This window comes from Xiphias gladius, chromosome 22 (genome assembly GCF_016859285.1).
Source record: "Xiphias gladius isolate SHS-SW01 ecotype Sanya breed wild chromosome 22, ASM1685928v1, whole genome shotgun sequence".
Lineage (NCBI taxonomy): Eukaryota > Metazoa > Chordata > Actinopteri > Istiophoriformes > Xiphiidae > Xiphias > Xiphias gladius.
Genome location: NC_053421.1, coordinates 18763774 through 18788686, shown reverse-complemented (window position 1 = coordinate 18788686; position 24913 = coordinate 18763774). Strand labels below are relative to the sequence as shown.

Sequence of the window (24913 nt, the reverse complement as noted above, 5' to 3'; positions counted from 1 at the left end):
GATCAGACTGTGTCTTTCGTCTTCACAAATGTTTGAAGACCTATCGTGACTTGGAAGTACACTCCTTACTGAAAGTAGTATGAGCTGCATCTCCCCGACATTGCATGTGTTTTCATTTTTGTATGGACAAGCAATCCTTATGTATAGCCGTCCTTGTTTCTCCTGTTTTCATCATCCCTGCTATCTGTCCACATGGACCTCTGACAGATTTGCACCTCCACCAGCATCTTTGTGTTGGCAGTCTATTGTCTCTGTGGTCTGCGCCATGTGTTTCCATTTGTCAGGCTGTGGTCCTCCATTAACTCCCCAATTCCATGTCACATGAGCCTTGTTCCTCTGTTTACTGGAAAATAGTGCATCACAAATGGCCGTTACTAAAGGAGATACCAAGTGTTTTAATGTAAACAAACTGTGGGACACTGCTAAAGGAGGCTGGCAGTTCTTGATTCATGGTGACTGAGAAGAAAGAGGTCCAGAGAGTAACGGAATGAAAGGGAGACGGGCCTCCAAGGGTGCACAAAGTAGATGTGACCACAGAAGCAAAGATGAAAGGGAACGATAGGGTCCAAGTGGCATGACAGGAGAAAGGGAAAAATAATCAGCAAGAGGGCCAGAGATAAAAAGAGAGCGGGGACGAGGGAGTTAATAGGCAAGATGGGTCACAGTGTTCCATCAGATTGTGCTGTTAGAGGCCTGAGTGCAGATAGTCAGAGAGAGGTGATGATGTACATGGTGTTTAAATAGATGGATCTGGGGTCTATTTATAAATCCATCTGGAGTGGCCCTTTGCAGGGGTTAGCACAGGCCCCACTGACATATACACACACTTGCACTGCACATTAGCAGCTTGCTACCAACAGGGATGCACTCCAAACTGAAACTGAACCATTGTGCACACTGCAATGTGAAAGTTAAAACTGAGAATTTGCTGTTGTGTCATGCCCTTTTTGCATGTATTTATTATAATGGAAATTAGTCCAAATCAAAGTTAATGTTAACAGATTAAGTGGTGCCAAGTTCTTTTTGCATTTACAGCGACACACATTTGCTAACACAGCATGATTCAGTAGTAGCAAACGTATACAAAGTGGCCATGAGCAATACCAGGGCATTCTTTTGGGGGCACTCTAACAGGAATGCAGGTGATTTTTCAACCAGTAATCGTCCTCTGTGACAGATGTGGGACAAATGTCCCCTCGAACAGTATGGAGGTCAACCTGTGATGTGTGTAGATTTCACGTGAGGTTTGTTTCACTGTCAACACGTCAATCAATCATGTATAAGTACGGTATAATAAATTATAATATAGGTAATTTAGCTTCAGAATCAATCGGGAAGTGAAGGTGAATGTCATGGGTCGGCTGCTGCAGGTAGTAAGCCTGGGATTTGCATCAGGCAAACTTGGAAGAAGTGGTATCACTATCAGGTTGTATTGTTCAGTCCAATTTTAGATGTGCTTCCTCTGTTCTGCAGCACCTGTTGCCTCACCACGTCATAGATGTCACTTCTTTCCACAAGTATACTTTTCTAAGGCCTCTTGTAAAGGTTTTATATAGTGTCAAGAATTATTTATACATAATGATTTTTTTAATTGAATTATTTACATAAAATAACCTGTAATTATGTTGACAAAAAATACTTGTTTAAAAGTCATACTGAATTTATACATGATGATACATCCCTCATTGGCTTTTCCCCCCTTAAAATTATTCACAGTAACAAATGTTTGCATGTCACTGATGAATGTTTCTTGGCTGCATGCTGTTCTCCTTCCAGAAGTGAGGGGGTCCTTCCTTATTAATTAAAGTGTCGAATAAAAAGTCTAATCAAGTTATGTTAGAAGAGAACATACTGTACACCAACCAAATGTGTCTCATTTACAAGTGGCCTTTCAAAGCTGTAATTCATTAAGTATAAATCCTGTGTTAAGTTTATTATGTTAATCGTTGGGTTATTAAGGTTATATGTTTGTTCTTAAATTAAGTTTAGATTAAAATATCTCCCTCATGTCCTGCATCTTTATTTAATATGTGTGTGTGAATGTCACTAGGAGTTAATATAAACATGAGGAGTTTACTTTATTTAGACAACAATTCCAATACAGATTTTATAGGGATTATAATACATCTCAAGGTTTCAGATAACAAACATTTCTTGTATTATCTTTAGTCTCTTCTCATTAAGACACACATACACACATGCACACTGGAATATATGCAACAATGGAAGTAGTAACTTTAGTAGGGATATTTATAAAATTTTGAAAAATACAGAACCTTAGACTGTATACATTTGCACTGGAGTAAAATCTATATTTACACACAAAAATAAATTGCAGACATGTTTTTCTCATTGTCAGAATTGTTACATTCCTGTCCTGACAAAGCTTATCTCTCCCCTCTTCCCTCCCTCACCAGCTCTTCCTCCACCCCTCCTCCCTCCCTTATTTTTCTGGCCTCCTTCTCGGCCTCCTCTGCTTTCCTCTTCTCCTCTCTCTCTGTCTCCATCAGCCACGGCCCTCCCAGGTAGCTCAGGATCTCCTCTGGGCTCCCACGCTGTTTGGGCTCGGGGTGGAGCAGCTCCTTGAAAAGAGTCATCACAAGTGGGCTGAGGCCCGCAAACTGTGCAGGAGGAGGGTTGTCTCTTTGGTTTTCCTCCACGATTGTGTTACTGTCAGTGTCCTCCTCACCCCTCCACTCGACGTCTCTGATCTTCTCCTTTTCCGCCTCACAGTTAAACCACTCCTTGTATCTACGGTAGCCACGGTCATCATGGGTGCTCTCCTCCCAGGGGAAGCAGCCAGTTAGTAGGCAGTAGACGAGAACGCCAAGGGCCCAACTGTCAATACAGGGCTCCACTGTTATCCAAATGTCCTCCATCTCCTCTTCAGTCCCATTGCACTGCCTCCTCTCCATCTCCTTCTCAGCCTCCTTAGCTGGCTCCACCTCAGGAGTACAGAAGGGAGACTCGTACCACACAGCTCGAACAGTGGAGCCGATGGCCCGGGTGAGGCCGAAGTCACCCAGTTTGACCCAGCGACAGGAGCTGTCGCACAGGAAGATATTCTCAGGTTTGATGTCACGGTGGACGAAGCCCAGGGAGTGGAGGTGTGTAACAGCACCACTCAGCTGGGACATCACCCTCTGGACACACTCCTCATCCACCCCGACCTAAAACAGAGAGACAGTCTGGATCAGTGGTGCCTCAAAATCTGAAAATATACTCTTTATAACTTCATACAACTTTCAGTTTAGATGACAAATGAAGATTAGATGGAGTCTGGTCGGAACATTGTTGGCGCAGAGACAAAGAAACTGCATCATCAAAAGGGTCGGTGACGCTCTTGGAAGTCCCTGCTTTACTTCATGTACTCCCTCTTCATTCAGTGAGAGCAGGGTGCCCTTACTCTTATCAGTACTCTATTATGTTACTGGCAGTGACACATACACAGAAAAGGTTGAGCTGGAAGCCGTTATCAAGCACGTCTCAAGTTTTTGCTGACAGAAATGGAAGCTCTAAAGGGCTGGATCAGCAGTTACATCTTCCGTGAAATTCCCTTTAAGAAAGCCACACTGCAGACATACACTAAGCCTTTCAGACTGTTCAAAGTTCAAACTGGTGTGTCAATCTATTTGTCTTTTTGAAATTACAGCAATGTTCTACCTATTTTTTTTGATGCCTCGATTATGTTAACAAGCAACATTTTTTCTAGACAAGGAAGTTCTATGTTCTTTACACAATGCTTTTAATGTGTAAAGAACGTAGTACTTTGGTTAAGGTTAGGGAAAGATTGTGATTTTGGTTAAATGGTGATAAGGAAAACAGATTCTTTCACCGGCTTTGGGTCACTACTGAATTTTTTGGTGTGCAAGTGCTGTGATGTTACCCTAAAAAAGTTTTAACATGCTTTAGTTGCCACAAGCAGATATTGATTGCAAGAGCAGGAGTTGTTGGGATACCAAATGAAATATTCATTATGAACATTCATATCAATTTGAAAGAAACAGTCATTAACAACATTATCACATTATGTTGATGGAAAATGTGTTTGAAGTGGCGGCAATTTTCTTCATAAACATATCTCCTGTTGCATATTAGCAGGATATAAATGTAATTTGTAGGAGACAGAGCTGCAGCAAAACATATCATTCATGCAAGTTTTTGTTATGCTGAAACTTAAAGAAGTGTCTTCTATGCATCATAGTACTCTAGGCTGGCCACGTCACACAGGGCATTAAATACACATTTCATGCCGTAAATCAGCAAAAACTGACCTCTGAAACAATTACACTGTAGAGGTCACCGTACAGTCCAGCTTGCTGGGCAAACACATAGTAAGTCGGTGTGGAAAAGAAGATGCCAAGAGCCCGAGTGAGAGAAGGATGGGTGCAGTAAGAAAGGGAGAGATTGTATTCACGCAGGAAAGAGGAGAGGGAGGTAGACTGACGAGGGAAGAACTTCAGAGCCATAGGAGTTCCTGAGAAGAATGAAGCAAGATTAAATGTGTTGAATACTACAATATCTAATCAGCGTTAGTTTGATTTTGAGAAAAAAAAAACTGTCATTATTGGTGGAATCTGAGTGCTGCCCCTCATTGACACTGTGAACAAATATAACTTCCCCTTTGGGCCAACTCTATTTCACAGCCATACCCCAGTTGCAGCAACTCTATCCCAGAGAATGTACCGAAGCACTCCATTACATCAACAGAAGCACAAAAGGTTGAGTGAACACTATCAAAAGACAGATCCGTCCTCACATTACTGCAGCACTGACCCCACACAACGTAGTAGTTTCTTCATTAGAAAGAAACATGAGCCTGAGATAGATGTGCTGTAGTGGAGTTTCACTTATTTCATATTAGGCAGTGGGAGTTCAAAAGTGTAGTCAAAACTCTCAATTAAACAGACCTGCATTAGGAGAGTTTGGATGGAAATTCAAACACTCTTACAGACTGTTTGAACTGAGACGTAAAAGGCTCAACCTGTCATGATCTTTCAGCTTGAGTCTTGCACTAACCTCTCTTTCTGTGCACGGCCAACATGACCTTTCCGTAGGATCCCTCTCCCAGGAGCTTGACCACCTGGAAGTGTTCAGATACTCTCAGACTGGACATGGACTGCGCCGACAGGAAGCATAGCTCATCAAGTTCCTGAGCTGCTGCTGTCTGAAGAGCACACACACACACACACACACAAGCACACGCGCACACGCACACACGCACACACATACACGCACAAATCCATATTCAGCATCTACATATGATGATTGGTTCAGTGGCATCACCAGAAAGGAGATCCACAGCTTGAGTGGCATATGTTGATGTTGATGATAGATAACATTACAGAATGAATCTCAAAATAAGGCTCCACATACTGATGCGTTCCCTGATCCTGCAACGTGGCTCATTACGTGATGAGGACCTTGCAACTTCAAGTCTCATATATCTTATTAGTTGCAACAGTAATCTTTTACAAATGCCCCTCTCGTGAGGCACAAGGGGATTTTATTATTTTCTGAACGTACATACATTTCTTTGCTGACATATTCCTACTCAGAGATTAAGTAGCTTTTGCTACCTCAGCATGCATTTGGTAGAGATGAGTGGAACACACTGGGTTATGTTATCACTTTCTGCTGATTTGGCTTGACCTCCAATGTCCTATAGACAGGATGAACTTCAGACGTCAACGCGATATCTTATCAGTGGGATCAGAACATTTGGCGCCATCAATCACTTTCCACACTCATTTTCTCTTTTGTGAAGTCACATCCATGATGACTTCCTTTGAAGTAGATCCCCTTCCACATACCCCAGCAAATTAGGAAGGGTGCGAACAGTTACGACACACAGCTTAACGCAAAAGATGAAGCGATTGCAGGAGGATAACATATTTTTACTTTTGACCTTCCACATGTTGCATAACTGATCTTGGTGGGCAATTGATTTTAATTTTTAATTAGATTACTTCTGTTACGTTCTTGCAAACAATTCTAAGACTTCTCATGGTTATTGCACTAATATCAATCATATTTTCTGGATTATATCAAACGAATAAACTTGATTATGGTCGACCTTTTCCAATCACTAATAAATCTCTGTTGGTGATAAAAGGGTCAGACGGTGCCATAGGACACTTAAGATTTATTTGTGTACATATTTCTGAGTGATGCCATGACAGAAGTTTAGAAAATGGATGGATCTCAGTTATGAGTTACTGCTTGACAAACAAATGGATCTGATGTACAGCCAAAAGTAAGACTGCAGGTTTCAGTCAGTCCAAATGCGCTGCTTGGCATAGATATTACCAAGATAGCTCTATTTTAAACAGAGCAGATGATGGGCTGCTTCAAGATCAATGGTGTATACATTGATGCTGCTCTATAGGTGCACAACTAGGCTCCAGTTTATATTTCCAAAAGGTCACCTTTTCAGACACTGAGAGAGCTCACAGATTATCAAAACACTGCATTTGAGACAATTCCCAATTCCTACAGAGAGTAAAATTGGAGACATGATGTTTCTACAGGAAACCCTGTAGTAATGTATCAATATATAGCCTATGCACTTTGACAAAACTGGTGACATGGGAAACTACCATATTCGATATATGGATATATTGTCTGTGTATATTTGTTTATGCCTTTTCACAGTTTTGAGCTCAAAGCACAGTGATAAGGTCCTGAATTCAAATCTCAGTTAGGTTTCGTTCACAGAGTTGTTAACACAGGTTATGGTAAACCACATTATTACATTCTCCAGCTGCTCTTCATTCCAGTCATGCCAAATGAAATGAATATGATTTATTACATTTTGAGAATATCTTGCAGCTGGAGTTTTATCCTGGTCAAGGTTTAAGGCTCTGGCACATAAATCACCACACACGCATCTAAAACATTTGTGGGCATCAGGAGCATCCTGATATTTGCAATGTCCTTGCAAGCTGAGGTGATTATTCACTAAACCCTTACTGGTTAATGGCACTTGGCATAAAGCAAAATGTGATCTGAGATTTTAATAAGGGCTCTGCTGGAACACAGATCATTAACAAATTTGAAGTCCAGCGCTCAACGTTACAAGCTGAAAATCCTTTCAACAGCATTGTCTAACAAACATTTGCAGCCTCAGAGCAATCTTGCAATAAAAAGCCATTGATGGATGTGTCCCATGCCTGCATGTCAGTGCATCATATAGGTGCAGAAATTGCAATATTATATTTAAACCCCACAACCATTTGCAAAGACAGAAAATAATTGCATTTACGTGCTTTTGTTGCAGTTGTTCTTGTTTGTTTGTTCTTTGCAGCACAATATGATAACTTTTTGAATATGAGTTAACCCATAAGACTGTTATTTACGTGTACATGTAAACTTTTGATGCAGCATTTATCTTCACAGAAATGAAGCGCAATACTTACTGTCATTTTCTGTTCAGTTGGTTGATCTCTGGTCACTTTGTCTTGACTCTTTTCAGCATCTAAAGAAAGACTTTAACTCCTAGCAAGCTGCTGTCAATGTAACTAGCTACTGTTTTGTGGTGGAGATCTACTGTGTGTCCTTGACTATAATGATAATTAAATTGGAATTGAAGATGATTTTTTTTTTGCCTTTGCTCCGTGGGTCCATGCAGTAGCACAGCAGCTTTATAGAGGAGGCTCATAAATGTTTACTGGAGACCTGGATATTGACTGTGTGCTTCTCCCCAGGAGACACACACTGAACTCTCTCCCTCTCTTTTCCTACTCTTGTGCCAGCTCTCTCTCTCCCTGCCTCTCGCCTGTTATGCTGGCAAATACGCGTGAACCAGCTACAAGGTATTTTAACCCCCCCCCCCGTGCTCCTCTCTCTCCTCCACTACACAGCAGTGTTACTATCCCACCGTTTCCAATCTGTCAGTCAGCCTGACCACATCAACCTGTCGCTCTCTTGCCTCACCTCTCCTCAGCTGTCACTCACTTTTTGCCCAAATACACGCCTACCCCCCCCCCCCCCCCCCGCCTCTCCTCCCCCATCTCTTTCCACGTCTCTCTCTTTTTTTTCTCACCCTCTCAGTCAGTCTGAGTCAGTGAATTCCCCCCACAGTGTAGGATTCCTCATTTAATCAACAGGTATGCTGGAATGATCGGAATACGCCAAGAAGCTGTGTCCCTGATCCCTCAATCTTGCTTTTATCATCCCCCTTGTCTTACTCTTCCATTATCTTCTCATAAAATCTCCCCTTATCTAATTCGAAGTGCATATTATTGCCTATCATCACACATTGATATAGCTAACAGCTGAAACCTTGCATTACAAAACAGCTTAATTCTGTTCTTTGCCGTCTGCATGCCAGCTCTGTTTCCTATTTAGCACCAGCTGCAGGTCTGGCCACTTCTCCAGCTCCCATGGCTTTGACACTCTACTCCTCTTTCTTTACACTCAGATAGATTTTCCCCTCATACAACATACTACAAGACTATTATTGCCACTGGTTTGATGGCTGTGCGTTATGTAACACAAACACTGGCTGCTATCACAACGGCAGGTCGCCTCTCAGGTTACAACTGCTGCCATGCTCAGGCCATCCATGACCAACATGTATTTCCATGTTTGTGCTTGCACCATAGGGTCCTTTGGTCCCTGCTGTGACAACCAGCTTCGCCACTCTACCATACAAACACAACTTTCATCGCTTTCAATGAGTTGAGGCCAAAAGAGAATCACTTTCATTCACAAATACCGTACGTAAGACACACACATGTACAAAATGTAGACACTATGCACACATGAATGCTGATAGACAGATGTACTTGCACATATGCACAAGAGCACACACTTAGGACATCTCAGCTGACAGTTATTGGAAAGTTACATAATGTCTGTCTTTGCTATTTAGTTACTCCTCTATATTTTTGACTGCTTTTCACTTCTAAAAAAGGAAATTGTTTCTGTTGACACAAAAGGTGGTCTTCTCTTCTAACTCTCTTTAGCTATTGTTGTACATTAGCATGATATACCCACTGAGAGAAAACTGACCTCTCTCTTTTAAAAAACAATCATGACATAAATTGCCATTATATTTTATTCCAGAGAGTCATATTTGTTTGGCATTGACAAATATATATTAGCGCTAAAGTTGTAAAGGTCACATAAAGTTTCAGTTTCCTGGAATGGGCTGTGACGTGAGAATGGTGAAATGAAAGAAATGCCACAGATTTCAAAAGAGGTTGAGGTATTTCAGAACTCTGACAGTTTGTAAATGATGGATAAAGTCTCACTGAGTCCCAAAGAGTTTACACTATGGGAATTGGTGTTCTAGAGATTTTCATCTAATGTGTTTCACAAAACTGACCTACAAAATACTACATCGAGGTAAATGGTGTGGGATGCTGTGTAAAGAAAGACCGTGACTAGATCCAAACGACAATTCTACTTCTCAGTGACGACAACATGAAATATTTAAAAAAAAAACACTCTTCTAAATAAAAGAAAATTGGGACACATGGAACAACATGTGGTGGCTGTTGTTTTAGTTTTAAGAAAATAAAGTAAGCCTGTAAAGACAGAGGCAAAGTGATAGTAACATCTTCATTGTGCCAGATTTTGTGAACTGATTTTGGGTTCTATTCAAGCATGTGTACTCCTCCATTAGTCCATTTGGCAACTTATGCTTTACAAATACGAACATCATATTTTTATCTTGAGAAAAACTAATGAATGTCTCTTACGTCCACAAACTGATGATCTAAATTGCTAAAACAACAGACATTTATTGATTTACCTAAAGATTTGAGAGATGCAAAACAGACACTCATTTCATGCTCTTAGAGTGGCATCAAATGTCAATGATCCATGATAGATCTTTCCAGAGTCTGAAGGGTTTAAATTCCTTTTGCAACTTAAATTTCTCGTGTTGGCTGTAATACTCTTCTTGGTTTCAAAACTAAGTCATGGTGTCTCAAAATACACTCTCCTAACAGATTAGGGGCAGCGAGATAAATGAAACACTGTGTAAAGTTTCTCTGTGACAAAACAATGGAACAACAACTGTCAAAATAGCTTTTTATGCTCATTATAATCGCCTGAATTTTTGTTTAGCTTCATGAGATTAGTGTTTCCAAGGCAGTGCAACGGTCCATTACACTTATATAGTTTGCTTGAGTCATGCTGCAATGCTTTCTTCAGTCCCCTTCACCCTGGAGAGAAGGCGAAGATAAAAGGATAATGAGATGCAGGATAAAAGAGGAGCTTGTACCACACATGCATGCCAGCTGTTACTGTGTTGCTCTGATCTAAGGGGCTTACCATGTATTATGGTTCCACAGACAGGCAACTCTGACCAAAGCTCTTCTGGTTTCGCTTGATGCTAGAGGTAGTTCAAGGATGCCTCCCTGTGGATAGTGTGGGCTATAGCATTACTCAGGAGAAACCACAGACAGTTTGATGCACTACATTACATGATTTGTCAGTGTGATTTTTCTCACTTTAATGAAGGTTTTATATGGGCTTAAACTTAAAGGTAAAATATTTATATATTTATAATATTAAAAGACAGTTAAAGTATTTAAACTGTCTGCTCCAGCTAGAGCTTCAGACCTATTCACATTTTCATTATGGTCGTGATTCTGATGATGGTGACAATGATGGTGATAATTTTTAGATTTTGGGCATCATTCAAACAACAGATGAAGTTTAGATTTAAAAACCCATGTCACACTGAACCATTTGCATTGGGCTAAGTTGTCCATTAAATATAAAAATAGGTTAGGGGCACTTTTAAAAACCTTTTGATATTCTTACAAATTAACTAATCAATTGATAATTCATTCATAAAGAGGCATTAAAAATTTGGCAGTTTCTAATGAACGATTTTAAACATTGTCCTTCATCATCATCAACATCATTAATGATGTATCTGCGGTTGTGGAAGAAGTACTTTAATCGTTTACTTAACAAGCAAAGTAACTAGTAACTATATTTTTCAAATAAATGTAGTGGAGTAAAAAACTACATTTCCCTCTGAAATGTTGTGTAGAAGTATAAAGTAGCATAAATTGAAAATAATAGAGTAAAGTACAGTTGTCTAAAAATTGTTCTTAAGTGGAGTATTTGAATAAATGTATTTTGATACTTTCCACCACCTTAAAACTGTTTTTCTCATGTGCCTTAAACGGCACCATTCTGCTCTCCACATCGGTGTATAGTGTATAATTAAGGTTAGAACAAACCATTCAAAATGTTCACATGAGCTGAGAAGAGGATGTGATTTTTTCCCCCTACATGACATCATTTTAGAATAAAGCATCTTTTTGTGTATCTTTTTATAAGGGACATTAATTCTGGCTGTTAAAAAAGTCAGTAAATTATTAATGAGTCTCTTTCTACCAGCCCGGGGAAACAGACTACAGGGGGTGCGGTCTTTCCTGTACCCGAGAACGGAAGCGGAAATTCGGCCATCTCCTCATACAGTCAAGCTACAACAGGGTCAGTACACACTTTATTTTAATTTATTGTGGTTTATTGTCAACAATGTTTTGATATTTTTGCCTGTAATTTGAACGTGTATATTCCGCATTGCCCTCAAGCAGGACGTGTCCTCTGTAAAGCTTGTGCAGTGAAGCAGTCCTGTTACCAGTTGCGAACTAGCAGCAGCTAGCTGGCTAACTGCTAGCTGGCTAATCTTTCCCTAGCAGCAGCAAGTGATTGCTTCCATCACTCAAATTGGCAGGTAATCTCAACCCTTGTTTCTAGTCCGGTGAGATTCACTGCTGTGACGGGGACTTCTGTTTGTCCGCTCATTCGCACCCAGCTACACCCTTCCGTACCCATGTTTAAACTTTGCCCAGACCTCGGTGGCAAAGTGCTAGCCAACTGTTTCGATTAGCTTAGGTGAGAATGGGAGAGTTGCTTGCTGATTGGCTAATGTAAGCTAACAGCATTAATTGACAGCTAACAGTAGTTGGCAAACTGGCTTTACTAAATGTTCCAAAAGTTTTCTTGCGCGTATGGACTTTGCAACACAGGTATGCTCTTGTGAACACTTGTATAATATGAGGGTACCGTTAACTCACTCTACCAGAATCAGTTGCAGTCAGCTAGCATAACTAACGTTTGAGCGTTGGGTTGGTAGCATTACATTAGCTAGATAACCTGGTAATTGTGACAGGGAAAGCTGCAGTCGTGTGTCTGTGCAACGATTGTTAACGTTATCTGGGTGGGGGTAACTTCTTCATTTGGCTGTGCAAAGTTAACAGCGTGCAAGTAATAGGAGGAATAAGTTAGCTTGGGTTTAATGGCAACTCTTCGCCTAGTTGTTAATTTATTAAGAGCTTCCTAATAGAGCCTGCATATCACAGCGTAGGTGTAACTGTGATTTACTCATGTTCAATCATTTGCCACATAAGGTCATTAAGTTCGACCTTAGCTTGCTGTGTGCTGATCTAGGTAAGTCATCTGTCTGTCATAGAAGACGATAAAGCGATGGTTTCTTTTCTCTCTCACACTTGTTTTACAGCTTTAAACGTAGTTAATTAATCCTTGATTTATTTTTTTCCTTATGGTGTCAGAGATTACGGAAGCATGAGGTACAAAAGGCATGTTATGTCCCTTATCAAAGATTAGTTGGCCTGTTTGAACTTTGGTACAGAGCTTCAGGAGTCGCTGAACTGACTTTTGCAATGGTTGCCTTATGTTCAGTTATGCAACATGTGCTCCTATTTGTCTGACCTACAAATCAATGCCAGCTATATGCATCAGGCTAATATAGAAAACTTTAAATTGCCAAAGTAGATTTAAGACCTGAAAAACTAGTCATATCCACTTCCATATGTTGTCTAAAATGTATAGTTCTTGTTGATATGTAAATGTATTTAATTCTGATTGTTGAAAGTACTCCTCAGACGTAGAGAAAGTTAGTTTATTTAAGAATATAAACTTATTTAAGAAAATAAACCGGTCTAAAATACATTCTTCTTTACATTGCTTAAAAAAAATATACACAGCTGCAATGATTAGTCGATGAGTTGATCCGTAGATGTATTGTGGTAGTCCGTTAATCGTTAGTCTTTTATGATAGTAAACCAAATATCGTTTGGGTCCGGAATGTTGGTCTGACAAAACAGTATGTTCAAAAAACATTGCCTTGGGCTTTTAGACTAAATGTGTTGGTCATTTTTCACCTTTTTCTGGCATTTTATAGAGAAATGACTGACTGATTATTATTAAAATATTCAATAATGAAAATAATGGTTAGTTGCAGTCCTACACCTATAGAAGGTTAAAAAGAATTTCAAATAATCTCATATTTTTATTTATATTACAGTACATGGAGAAGTGGTCAGTCTGTGTGCTTCCCTGTCACTGAGTCTGAGTGCAATATTCAGAAAGGACGGCTGGGGAAATAGAGAGAGCAACACTGTAACTCAGTTGCCAGCCACTGCTCATTCCCCTGGTTAGAAGGGAATGTACATGCAGTCGGTTGGATGGCTTCATCATCTTCCGTAGCAAAGAAATTGTACCATTTTTCGGTTTGTTTTTTGAGAGATGGCAGTTAAGGGAGTGTTTTGAGATTGTATTAAATTCCCTTTGTTGAAGTTCCTTCAGCAACCTCCTCCTTTCTCTTTAATGCTGCTGAAGAGATGAACATTTGGTTAGAAAATGCAGATTGTGGCACTGAAAGGATACATCTGGTCAGCAACAACGTTTCAGCCTGCTGTGTAAACAATCAAATACAAACAATGCTCGGTATGTACTGAGGTATCCAGTACTGTGTCACAAAATCATTCTCCACATGCCATTACACCACCAGCAGCAGGCAGGATGAGTCCATGACGTTTCTGTCATATTCAGACACTGAAACCAGTGTGGCATAACAGAAATCATCGTTTGTTGCCCCAGACAATTTCTTTACCACTTGTCAGTACTCTAGTTTTGCTGCTTTAAACTTACCCTCTTGTTTAAGTTCTTTATTAAGTTCATATTTGCATACTTTTGGCCCATCCGTCACCTTAAACCTCTCTGTCTCTCAATATTAACTTCATAGTTAGTAATAGTGTGTTTAGTTGTCCGTTCTGGTAAAACTCAATCAATCTGAGGGCTACTAGGTTTCACACCCTGGTAATATGAATGCAAGATAATAGTTTATAGTGTTGTTAATCAAATGGTAAGGGATATTATTACCTGGAATTAAGTAAATTGAGTCAAGTTATTATGTAGGAAGCAGCAGAAATTTAGTTTCTGTTCAGAAAAACTATTTATTTGGTACTGCTGTTGCATAGCTTTACCCTGATGGAAGGATAGAAGTTACTTAAATGTTTTTAAAATGTGAAAGTACTGAATCGATCATGAATGAGTTTGAGATGCTAAAATGTGTATTTGAGTATGTGAACCATGTGTCTTATTCCTAAAAGACTTGGCTTCCAACTCAGCTAAACCCACTGCTACAATTTTTAGATTGTCAAATTGGGTTATTTTCTGAAGTATGAGGAACTACACAGGAGTGTTTTTTTCTGGCTCTTATTTGTTCAGGAATTGTCTGTTCATACTACCTGCTGCATTTAGTTTTTAGCAATTACAGGCCTTTATTTTTGGGTCTAAGAGCCTTGACTTTGATAAGTAAGATGAGGCATATAACTAATATGTTGTATCTCTGACTATCAACTATGTGTGGAGCAGTGACAAATCTTGTGATTTTGTTGCTGAATATTTCCTTTGTCCTTGTTTTATAATGGTTACTTTGCAATTAGTCTTAGCATAAGTTTTAGCTTGAATGTTTGTTGCGATGTAGCTTTAATCTCCAAATTACTAGGCATTTGTTTTTAATGTTAATCTCAATCTTGCTCCATAGTTTTCATCTCCCTACGGCTGCTGTTTTGAGACCCAATGTTGCCACGGAAAGAACCAGGGAAACTGAGACAAAGCACTCCGTGAATGAGTGGTGCACAAGACAGAGAAACACAAAGACACAGAGAGGAGAGACCCTTATTCTGCATAATTCTCGTGTGACAGGTGTGCATGATGTTGTCTTTCTCCCTCTGTTGATACCAGCAGTCACATAATTTAAGTTTGATTTCTGGTATAAACACCATCTTTCACACTCCGATTGCTCTTCTCAGGGTTTCCCACTCTGTCATTCAGACTCTTATACTTGGATACATCTTTTAACTCTTCATCTTCTTGCTCTATTCTGTTAAACCCTATTAATATGTGTCTGTTGTAAATAAAAATGTTCTTTACCTCATGGCTGTTTTTTATTGTATAAACTATACTTTTCAACCCTTCCTCTCCATGCTGCCTAGATTACAGCAGAACTCGGCGGTCAGACCGTTGCCATGTCGACCTCATCGCTACGGCGACAAGTAAAGAACATCGTCCACAACTATTCAGAGGCTGAAATCAAGGTTCAGTGTCCCTTTTTTCCTATATCTTTTCTTCTTCTCTCCTTCACACCCACATGCCCCATATTTCCACGACTTAAGTGTAGCCCATGTGTATCTGCAGCACAAATGACATTATGTAGCTGCTGATAATCTAATATTTCTTTGAAGCAACCTCCTCATTCTTGCCATTTGTTAGACGCAGTATGAGCTAATCTAATCATATTATCCAGTTATTATTTTGTCTCTCTGGAGTTTGTGTCGTGATTGAGTTTGTATCGCTACTTAGAACGGTGTGGCCCATTGAATTGTCACAAAGCTATGGCTCAATATTATTCTTATCACAGACAGCTTTGATGGAAGGTAATTAAAGTTTGTCTTCTGCTGTGTTGTTGTCCAGGTGAGAGAGGCGACGTCCAATGACCCATGGGGCCCCAGCAGCTCTCTGATGTCAGAGATTGCTGACCTGACCTACAATGTTGTGGCCTTCTCGGAAATCATGAGCATGGTGTGGAAGCGCCTCAATGACCACGGCAAGAACTGGAGACATGTGTACAAGGTGTGTGTGTGTGTGTGTGTGTGTTTGTGTGTCCAAGTTGGGAATAAGTGTTGTGGCAATATATCACCATACATATTCCTGATACATAATCATTATTGTGTACTAACATTGCAATACATTCTCTAACTATACTTTTTTTTTTTTTAATGCACGGGTACCATTATTACAGTACTGTGTTTACAGTATTATGCAGTGTAATGATATTGTGACACCCGGATATGTCCAAATTCACCCGTAATTAGTATATATTGCACTATATTTTTTGTCTGCAATATTATTTCAGGGTCCAAATTGTGAATGTGAAATTTATATTACATAGTACCCTCAAAAATTACCATGAATGAAAAAGGCACGTTTCTTAGTTGCCTACCGCTGCATATCCATGGGAAGTACTTTACTTTCTGTTATCAATCACACAATGCAATGCATCCCATTTTATAGATGCAAAAATTACAGTCATTGCAACACTGTGATGATGCAAAATGAGAATGATTCAGAAGTGTCCGAAATCTCAGTTTACTGCTCACTACAGAGGCAGGAAAACTATTTACTGTCTGTTTTTATAGGAGTGATAAATGATTTAGCAAGGGGAGTGAATTCGGACACAACCCAAATACTGCTGGCGTTATTAAATGTATGGGTTATAGATTTTTCTTTGTAAATTTCATGATTTTGTAGTAGTTAGCCTTTTTGAGTTTTCACATTATAAGTTATTTTGTGATTCTCAATCCTGCACTAGCTGTCTGCATACTTCAGTGTGAATGGATGCGGAATCTAATAAGGGGACATGGGAACTGCTTTAATATATGCCTTTCTACTACCTCAGTATACAGACTTTTTCTACAGTTGCTCAGGGGTTGTGATTTGTATTTTCACCAGGCTATGACTCTTATGGAGTACCTGATCAAGACCGGTTCAGAACGTGTTGCCCAACAGTGCAGAGAGAACATATACGCAGTCCAGACCCTCAAGGATTTCCAGTACATAGACAGAGATGGCAAGGACCAGGTACACAAACACACCCATGCCCACAAAGCTGTAAAGAAACGTACAGTGATTAGTGAATAAGGTCAACCTTTGTGGAATGCAGGCACACTTTGTCAAACATGCTGCTTGCGGTTGATTCAAGGATGTTTTACAATTAGTTTCTGACCTCTTGTGCAAACGTCCGAAACCACCTTTAAAAGTTTTTGTTGGTTGTGAATAACTGAAACTGCGGTACGTTAACAAGCTGTTAAACTAACAATAAGGTTTACAGTGTAACTAACTGCACAAGTAACTATATGTCTCTGTAATATTTAACATTAAAAATTGTTATTTGCAGCAAGTAATTGTGTGTGCTTATACCTGTATTTTTCCAGGGGGTAAATGTGCGAGAGAAAGCCAAACAGCTGGTGACATTGCTGAAAGATGAGGAGAGATTAAGAGAGGAGAGGATCCACGCCCTCAAAACCAAAGAGAAGATGGCACAAACCTCTAGTGGTAAGATGGCTACTTTAACCACTGTTTAAACAGATTCAACCAGTGCTCAGAGTTACAGTATTACACTTTGAAAGAGGGGTGAGCCCACAAAAGCATTAAGTGCCTTTAGAGTAGTTGACCACCTACGACAAGCTCTCATCTGTGTGTATGCATATTTGTTTCTGATCTAGCCTCCTCAGCTCCCTCAGCACCCAGCCTGGGGGGCAGCCTGTCATTGGGCTCCCATTCTGGAGGGGCAGATCCTGAGCAGGCTTGGCCACAGAGCTCTGGAGAGGAAGACCTGCAGCTCCAGCTGGCTTTGGCGATGAGTAAAGAAGAGGCAGAGCAGGTAACACAAAGCAGCCTACTGGAAGTACATAGAGCTAGGTTCTGTTGCAGCAGCTGTGTCCACAGAGTGATATTGCTGATATTAATCCCGACATACACCCAGATTTGCTCTCACCATCTAACCACCTGACCTCCCCCAGACTAGCAAGGACCCTCTGGAGGACGCAGAGCTCCGCTATGCAATCACACTCAGCAAAGAGATGCACCAAAAGGTCAGGGGCAGAGAGTGTGCCCAGCTGACTGGCCAGCCAGTCAGCAACTATCTGTGTTTCTGTCAATTGGAATTTCTCAAACACGTATCAAGTATTGATCAATCAAGAAAATGAAATTCTGCACATATTTGTCGTGTGTCATTTTCCTCAAGATACAAATTTGCATCAGACTGCAGTTATACTGTTGAGATCATTTAGTTTGCTATACAGTGTCATGTTCTTTTATAGTGCTTGTTCTCATAAAAAGCGTGCAAAGTAGGTGCTTTTCCAATCCTTGTCAAGATGTATTAAAACTGCACTAAAGTGAGAATTAATTAAATCTAATCCAATTTTTCAATTTGCATGGCATTGGCAAATATTTATCGTAATTGACTAAATTAAACATTGAGTGGTTTATAAGTGGTTTATATGATTTTTTTCTTCCCTGTTACCTTCTCTGATAGCATGTATTAATCTGTGGCCTTGATATGAAATACACTGTTTTCCTTACCTTTTACACCTATCTCCTGTTGTAACCTTCTGTGCTTACTGAATGCCTGTTGTATGCAAGTAGTTAGAGTCCGGCACCTACTGCACCACTTGACTGGCATTAGTCCATAAACTAATGCAGGGTATTTAAAGGATAATGCCATCTTTATTGTTACTTAGAGGCATCAATTGTAAGACATGTTCACATCTTTTACAGAAAAAGCTGTTTCCTCACAGATTAGTCAGTGTGTTGCTGTTTGATTGTCAGTCTCCCTTATAATGAGGTAGGATAAAAGGTGGCATTAGGTCGGGATGTCCGGGGTCAATCCGTGAGATCTGTATCAGTGCTGATCAGATATCATTTATTTAGTTTTTTTTAAAAATGTAAAGTCAAGTCCGTTTCCACTTTTTTTAATCATATCTTTTTATGCTTCAAGTAGGCTATATGATGATCAAAATCCACTACGTGCAGCTAAAAGACTGGATTTAAACCTCAGTATTTTGTTTATGCTTGGGAGTTCTTAATTTTATTTAATGTAGCCTTGTGACACCAGTTCCCAATGAGCTTATTTTCTGTGTAAAACTGTACAAGCACTCTTTTGATTTAACCATGTTTTGCAGAAGTGTTGTGGGATTTAGGGATTGATCGATTTGCATTAATTATCTGTTGACTGTAGATAACAAGTAAAGGTCAGGTTTTCAGTTTCCACTCCCGCCGATTCAGGCTAAGATTGTGGAATGGTAAACTGATCCTAAATTTGTAACTGTGGTGTGCTTTCCAAGGTTGTGTGTCTCAGGTTGCTGACATCAGTGTGTGTGATTGGCAGGAGGAGCGACTGCGCAGAGGTGATGACCTGAGACTGCAGATGGCCATCGAGGAGAGCAAGAGGGAGAAACCGAAGCCAGAGGAGGTGTGTGTAAAATGTGTCTGTAATTCTCTAACTCTCCTGGCCTTATCTCCTGTAGCTGTGTCTCTCACTGTCTCGCTCTTTCTTAGTTCTCCCAGCTCTGTGAACATGTGCACTTGAGCACTGCGTATGTTTTGTTCAGGCCAGTCAAGTCAAATATCCATTTGATGTAGTTCATCACTTGTGTGAGGATTTGAATTTATTTAGACTTAGAATATAGTCTATTGATCATACTCGGGAACAAAAAATGCCATTCTGATGATTGCAGGGGGGATTGGCATTTTATGCTGTCAGATTATTGAAGGTGGAAAATAGTATTTATTTAGCGTTGATCTCCGGCCTAAAATTTCTGTGGAAACTGTGTCTCTCAAGCCACAAAGTTAGTATATGTGACAAAACAGCTGTACAAATAGTGTGTATACACTCACTGAGCACTTGATTAGGAAACCATACCATACTACTACTACTGTTTAGGGCCTCCCTTTGCTCTCAAAACAGCCTCAGTTCTTCGTGACATGGATTCCACAAGATGTTGGAAATATTCCTTAGAGATTCTGATCCATGTCGACATGACTGCATCACATCATTTCGGCAGATTTGTCAGCTGCACATTCATGCTGCCGATCTCCCGCTCTACCGCATCCCGAAAGTGCTCTCTTGAATTCAGATCTGGTGACTGGGGAAGTCATTGAAGTTCACTGAACTCAATGTCATATTCATGAAACCAGTTTGAGATTACTTTTGCCCTTGTGATGCATGGTGCATTATCACGCTGCCATTAAGGGATGCACATGGTCAGCAGCAAGACTCAGATTGCCCATGACATTCAAAATAGGATTGATTGGTATTAAGGGGCCCAAAGTCTGCTAAGAAAACCTTCCCTACACCATTAAACCACCACCACCAGCCTGGACTGTTGACATAAGGCAGGTTGGGTCAATGGATTCATGCTGTTGATGCCAAATTCTGACCGTACCATCAGTGTGCAGAAATCCAGATTTTTCAGACCAGGCTGCGTTTGTCCAGTTTTCAACTGCACAGTTTTGCTGAGCCTGTGCCCACTGCATCCTAGAAATATTGTGTCAGTTTTATCAAGTTCCATAACACTGCACAGACAAGGGACTGAGAATCTATTCATATTTTTTTCACCATCTATTTGATGTGACTGTCCATTGGTCTCTATTTCTATCCGCTTCCTCCTGCTTCTCAGTTCTGTGCATTTCTCTGTAAACACTGTTAACTAAACTCAGCATGTGAGGTGAATTTGACCCCAGATTTACTCCTGAAGTCAGCTGCATGTTGTAATCCATAATATATTCTCTTGTTCAGAGCGCTCTAATGGAGCTAGGTGCCGTGGACCCGTGGGGGGCCCCTGCTGCTGCCACTGTGGGCTCGGCCGGCCCCTCGCCTCCACCCACAGTTTCTGCGCCAGCTGCTTCGGGCCCGTGGGGCGCAGCCCCGTCAGACCCATGGGGGGTAGCATCACCCACATCTCCTACTAGCTCTGACCCTTGGGGCGGGGGAGCCCCACCCACAATAGCCCCTCCTCCAGACCCCTGGGGAGAGACGTCCAACAAAGTTAACAACGTAGACCCCTGGGGAAGCTCAGGTACGCAGCTACAACACAAGCCACGTATTGCCACTGTAGCCAGTAAGGTTAGTGGGAACGTCCTCATGACTGAGTATCTAAAGAGAACTGTTTCCAGCTCTGTGGATGAAAGGGGATGTGAAGACCTCTCGACTTTTACTCCTCTTCACTCCACTGTTGCATTTCCTGTCTACGTAATAGCCCTGTTACATATTCTGTCATGTCACCATGCTGTCTATCTTCTCATCCATTCACATGCTTTTCAGTTAGTAATGGGGAAAGCAAGCATGTTAAATCCATTCTCCCTCTGTGTCTAAACCAGGGATTTTTATCCTCTTGTTTCTACTCAGGACTGACTGTGGCTGTGTCTCAACCAGAGCTCTCTCTACTCTTGCCCTTTTTTGCCTTTTTAATGTATCGGGTAGCTTCTTATTATCTCTCCTTTACCTCCACTGAGCTTTAGATTTTAAACAGGTTAAAGTAACATGGCAGACAGACACAGAAAATCTACATTCATCTGTCCTTATATGTCCAGTCAGTGGTATTGCAGAGGTTAAGGAGAGAAACATCACTGTTGGAACCCAGCCCAGCTTCCTGCTCCCTCCTTATTGTGGATTGTATCGGTAAGGTGTTGTTAACCCTTCCCTCCCCTGCGTCTCCTCCCCTCCCCTGTAGCTGTGACCCCCCCAAGTGCCGACCCCTGGGGCCCCCCAGTGCCTCCCAGCACTTCCTCCTCGGGGGGGCCAGTAGACCCCTGGGCAAGGGACGGGCCTGTCCCTGCCTCTGACCCTATCACCTCCGACATCTGGAGTGGCACCGCCAAACACACTAACGGCACAGGTACATTCAAAATTAAAGCTACACGGACTCTGAAACACCAAGGTACTGGTACATTTTCATAGTTAACACATGAAGGTACAGACTTGTCAAGTGCATGCACACAGAACAGTTGTCTTGTCCTACATTTCATCCTCCTCTAGTATGTGTTGTAATGCTGTTTTATATTGTGGTAAATTAGTTGACATTTTTCTTTCAGTGCCTGATTTGCTATTCCTATTCCTCCTTAATTTCCCCCCTCAGGAGAACCGGAGCAACGGGAGTCCTCATTAACAGGCTCACCGGTGCCCTTCGACCTGTCGTCTCTCGGTTCTTCACTTCCTGTTCGTAAGACTCCAGAGTCCTTCCTCGGCCCCAATGCAGCACTGGTGGATCTCGATTCCCTGGTGTCGTCTAAACCGAAACCCAAACAGCCGCCGCCTCCCTCCATCTCTTCCTCTTCAGCGCACAACCCCTTCCTCCAGAACACAGGTTAGTTACACCTATTGTGTTAACTGTCTGTAACCAGAGAAAAAAACTTTTGTAGAACAAAAGATGATATCAGTCTTTCCCTATTTGTGGAAAGTATTTTGCATTATTAGGTAGACACATATAGAGGCCACATAAATTATACAGATTAAGTTGCCATCATCAGCTTGTTCATATTGAAAAGTAAATTCCATGAAGTGCAACTGGCATAAAAAAGTCAATTTGATTAAAATACTTCATAAAAAAATCAAAATGTCTTGAACCACAATGTACTGCCTTTAACTCATGCAAAAGGAGTATGGCTGGAAAAAACGTGGTTCCTCTGAACACACCCCAAATCAAAAGCAGACAGTTTATCCACCCAACAACCGTGTTGGAGGCTCTGTGGGGACCTGGAGGCAAACCATACTCATGTTTTCTGAAGTTGCACTAAACTAAAGCCTTTCTGAGACAATGTGAATGCAAAAATAAATGAAATTATTGGAAATGCCATTCCAAACAACTGTACTGTGATGTACCTAGGAAATACTGAGGCAGCTAAACAAGAAAAAAAACACATACCTGACAAAAATTTGCTTGTAGCTAGCAAAAGAAAGCTTTTACATGAAATTGGAATAAAGCTGATCGTCCACTAAAGGGGTTTTGGAAGTTTTTTCATCGGAAAAATCAATATTTTCTGTAGATCTTTTGAGATTTTAAAAAAAGTTTTTGACTGAAATTTGGAAATATGAGTTCAATTACATTAAACAAGATACCAAACCAAAGTAACATAACTGTTTTAATTGGAAATGAGAATGTCTGTCTGTATATCTCTGAGTACACCATTACAAATATTTGTTGTACCTTATGTTTTCTGTCACTATCATGTTGTTTCGAGATTTGAAAGCTCAATAAAATTCAAAGATCCCCTCCAGACATGTCATATATTTTTTATATTGCTCGGAATAATAATTTGTCTGTTTTTTTTTCCACACAGAAGTTAAATTACTTTGTAAAAAATTCTTAAAATTATACCTACTCCTCCCTAATCAAACAATCCAGAGTCTCTGAAAAGTCAACTGAACTCCATTCTCTCTGTTTGTGTGCACACTACATCACATTTGTGTAAACTGCAGACTGGACCATCGCTTTAAACTCAGATTTAAGGAGAGCCCAGTTAAACTTTCCCCTTTCAGCGCATGATTGTGAGAACAGCCTTCACAAAAAATGTCATGAACTAAGTATGCTGGCGAAAATCAGATATTCTCAAGTGAGTCATGTTTTGGTGATTTTTTTATTTTTTTTTATTTCTTTTTTTCCTGTGTTGATCTAACTCTCACCTCCGATCCCCAGGCTCATCTCCTGCTCCTGGCATGGCAGTGACACCAGGCAGCACCATTTCCAGTAGGGGGGTTTCCCCAACACCTGCCTCCTCAAACCCGTTCGGCGTGGCCCCGCCCATGACCTCCATCTCACCTCAGCCCTCATCACTGGGCCTGAGTGGCCTCCGCAGCAGTCCTGTGCCTCCCAATCCCATGCTGGGCATGGTGCAACCAGGAATTGGCATAGGGCCAATGAGTGTGGGTATGGGGGCTCCAGGATTGGGCCTGGGCATGATGCAGGCCAGCCCCATGGGCATGCCCTACAGCGGTCTCTCCCCAATGGCACCCCCAGGCTCGGGTCTGTTGGGGCCTGGAGGTGCAGCACCTCCTCAGCTGATTTTGGGTGGGCCCACTGGAACAGGAGGAGTGATGGGGGCAGGAGGATCAGTGGGAGGCGGAGGAACGACGGGAGCAAGCACCAACCCTTTTCTTCTTTGAGAAAGCGTCACCACTCCTTGGCTCACCTGTTGCAACTTTCTCTGTCATACCTGCTGTCCCCTTCATTCATCCCCCTTCAACACAATTTGTGTCCAAAAAGAAAAAAATGTCTACATCTCTATATTTAAAGAAAAAAAAAAAAAAATCAAAAATTCAGTTTATCTTTTCCTTTGAAAGCATTATTTCATTTCAGAATAATTTTCCGCATAGTTACATTCATTTCAATGTGGGTTATTTTTGGGTGGGAAATAGAGATTTATTAGAAAGATATTTATTTTGTTTTAATCCTGTTCTGTTCCATATCGTTCTTCATGTTTTGTTTTTTTCTTTCAGTCCTGTCTGAGATGAAGGTAAGTCTTTGAGAGCAGGAGGCTTTTCAGTAGTGTCACTCTATTCTAGTATTACTGCACTGAGAGAGAGAAGGAGGGGGAGGGGACCTAGCCACTAACAAACTGAACAGAGAAACTGTTGTACCTGTCTCCTCCTCTTTTCTCCCTCTAGAATGAAAACACTGAATCACTGAAGTGAAATGAGTGCATGAAGGATGATTTTTAACGAACTTCAGACTGAGATATGGACTGAAAAACCTGCATTAACATTTCAGGCACAATGTTGTCAAATCGTTTCAGCTATTTCACTTTTAATTTAATTTAATGTTACATGTAATTTATTTTTTTCCAATTTTTGGGAACAAATAAACAAGGAAAATCAAACATGATGCCATTTAAATCAAATGCTTATTTTCGTTTTTCTTGGTGATTATTTTAGTAAAACTAAGAGCTCTGACATCTGTGGTCTGATGGGGAAAATTAATGGGATGCTTGTTGAATGTGTGTGTGCAGAAATGTATGATTGAGAAAAATGAAAGTATGTATGAAAGTTCACAGTAGTGCAGATGCCTGTTTCTGTGTA

The 24913-nt window shown here is 40.8% G+C and overlaps 2 protein-coding genes across 5 annotated transcripts; one reads left to right on the top strand and one right to left on the bottom strand.

Moving 5' to 3' along the window:
• Positions 1-2077: 2077 nt before the first annotated feature.
• sbk3 (SH3 domain binding kinase family, member 3) lies at positions 2078-7730 on the bottom strand. The gene is made up of 4 exons (XM_040117439.1): positions 7419-7730; positions 5020-5167; positions 4275-4477; positions 2078-3170 (listed from the first exon to the last, which is right to left on the bottom strand). Exons 1-4 carry the CDS (start codon positions 7422-7424, stop codon positions 2388-2390), a joined length of 1140 nt encoding a protein of 379 aa, XP_039973373.1. The 5' UTR covers positions 7425-7730; the 3' UTR covers positions 2078-2387.
• A 3637-nt stretch (positions 7731-11367) lies between these two features.
• Positions 11368-24716, top strand: epn1a (epsin 1a). Of its 4 annotated transcripts, XM_040117438.1 has the most exons (13): positions 11368-11463; positions 14825-14985; positions 15276-15377; positions 15754-15912; positions 16792-16920; positions 17274-17394; positions 17565-17722; positions 17862-17933; positions 19229-19312; positions 20639-20918; positions 21573-21737; positions 21978-22205; positions 23535-24716. In XM_040117438.1, the coding sequence occupies exons 3-13, from the start codon at positions 15309-15311 to the stop codon at positions 23999-24001; spliced, it is 1932 nt and encodes a 643-aa protein (XP_039973372.1). In that variant the 5' UTR covers positions 11368-11463; positions 14825-14985; positions 15276-15308; the 3' UTR covers positions 24002-24716. The 4 variants fall into 4 exon arrangements, with proteins under 4 accessions (XP_039973372.1, XP_039973369.1, XP_039973370.1 ...); XM_040117435.1 differs by lacking the exon at positions 17862-17933; XM_040117436.1 differs by lacking the exons at positions 11368-11463; positions 17862-17933 and adding an exon at positions 11491-11707.
• Positions 24717-24913: the final 197 nt, after the last annotated feature.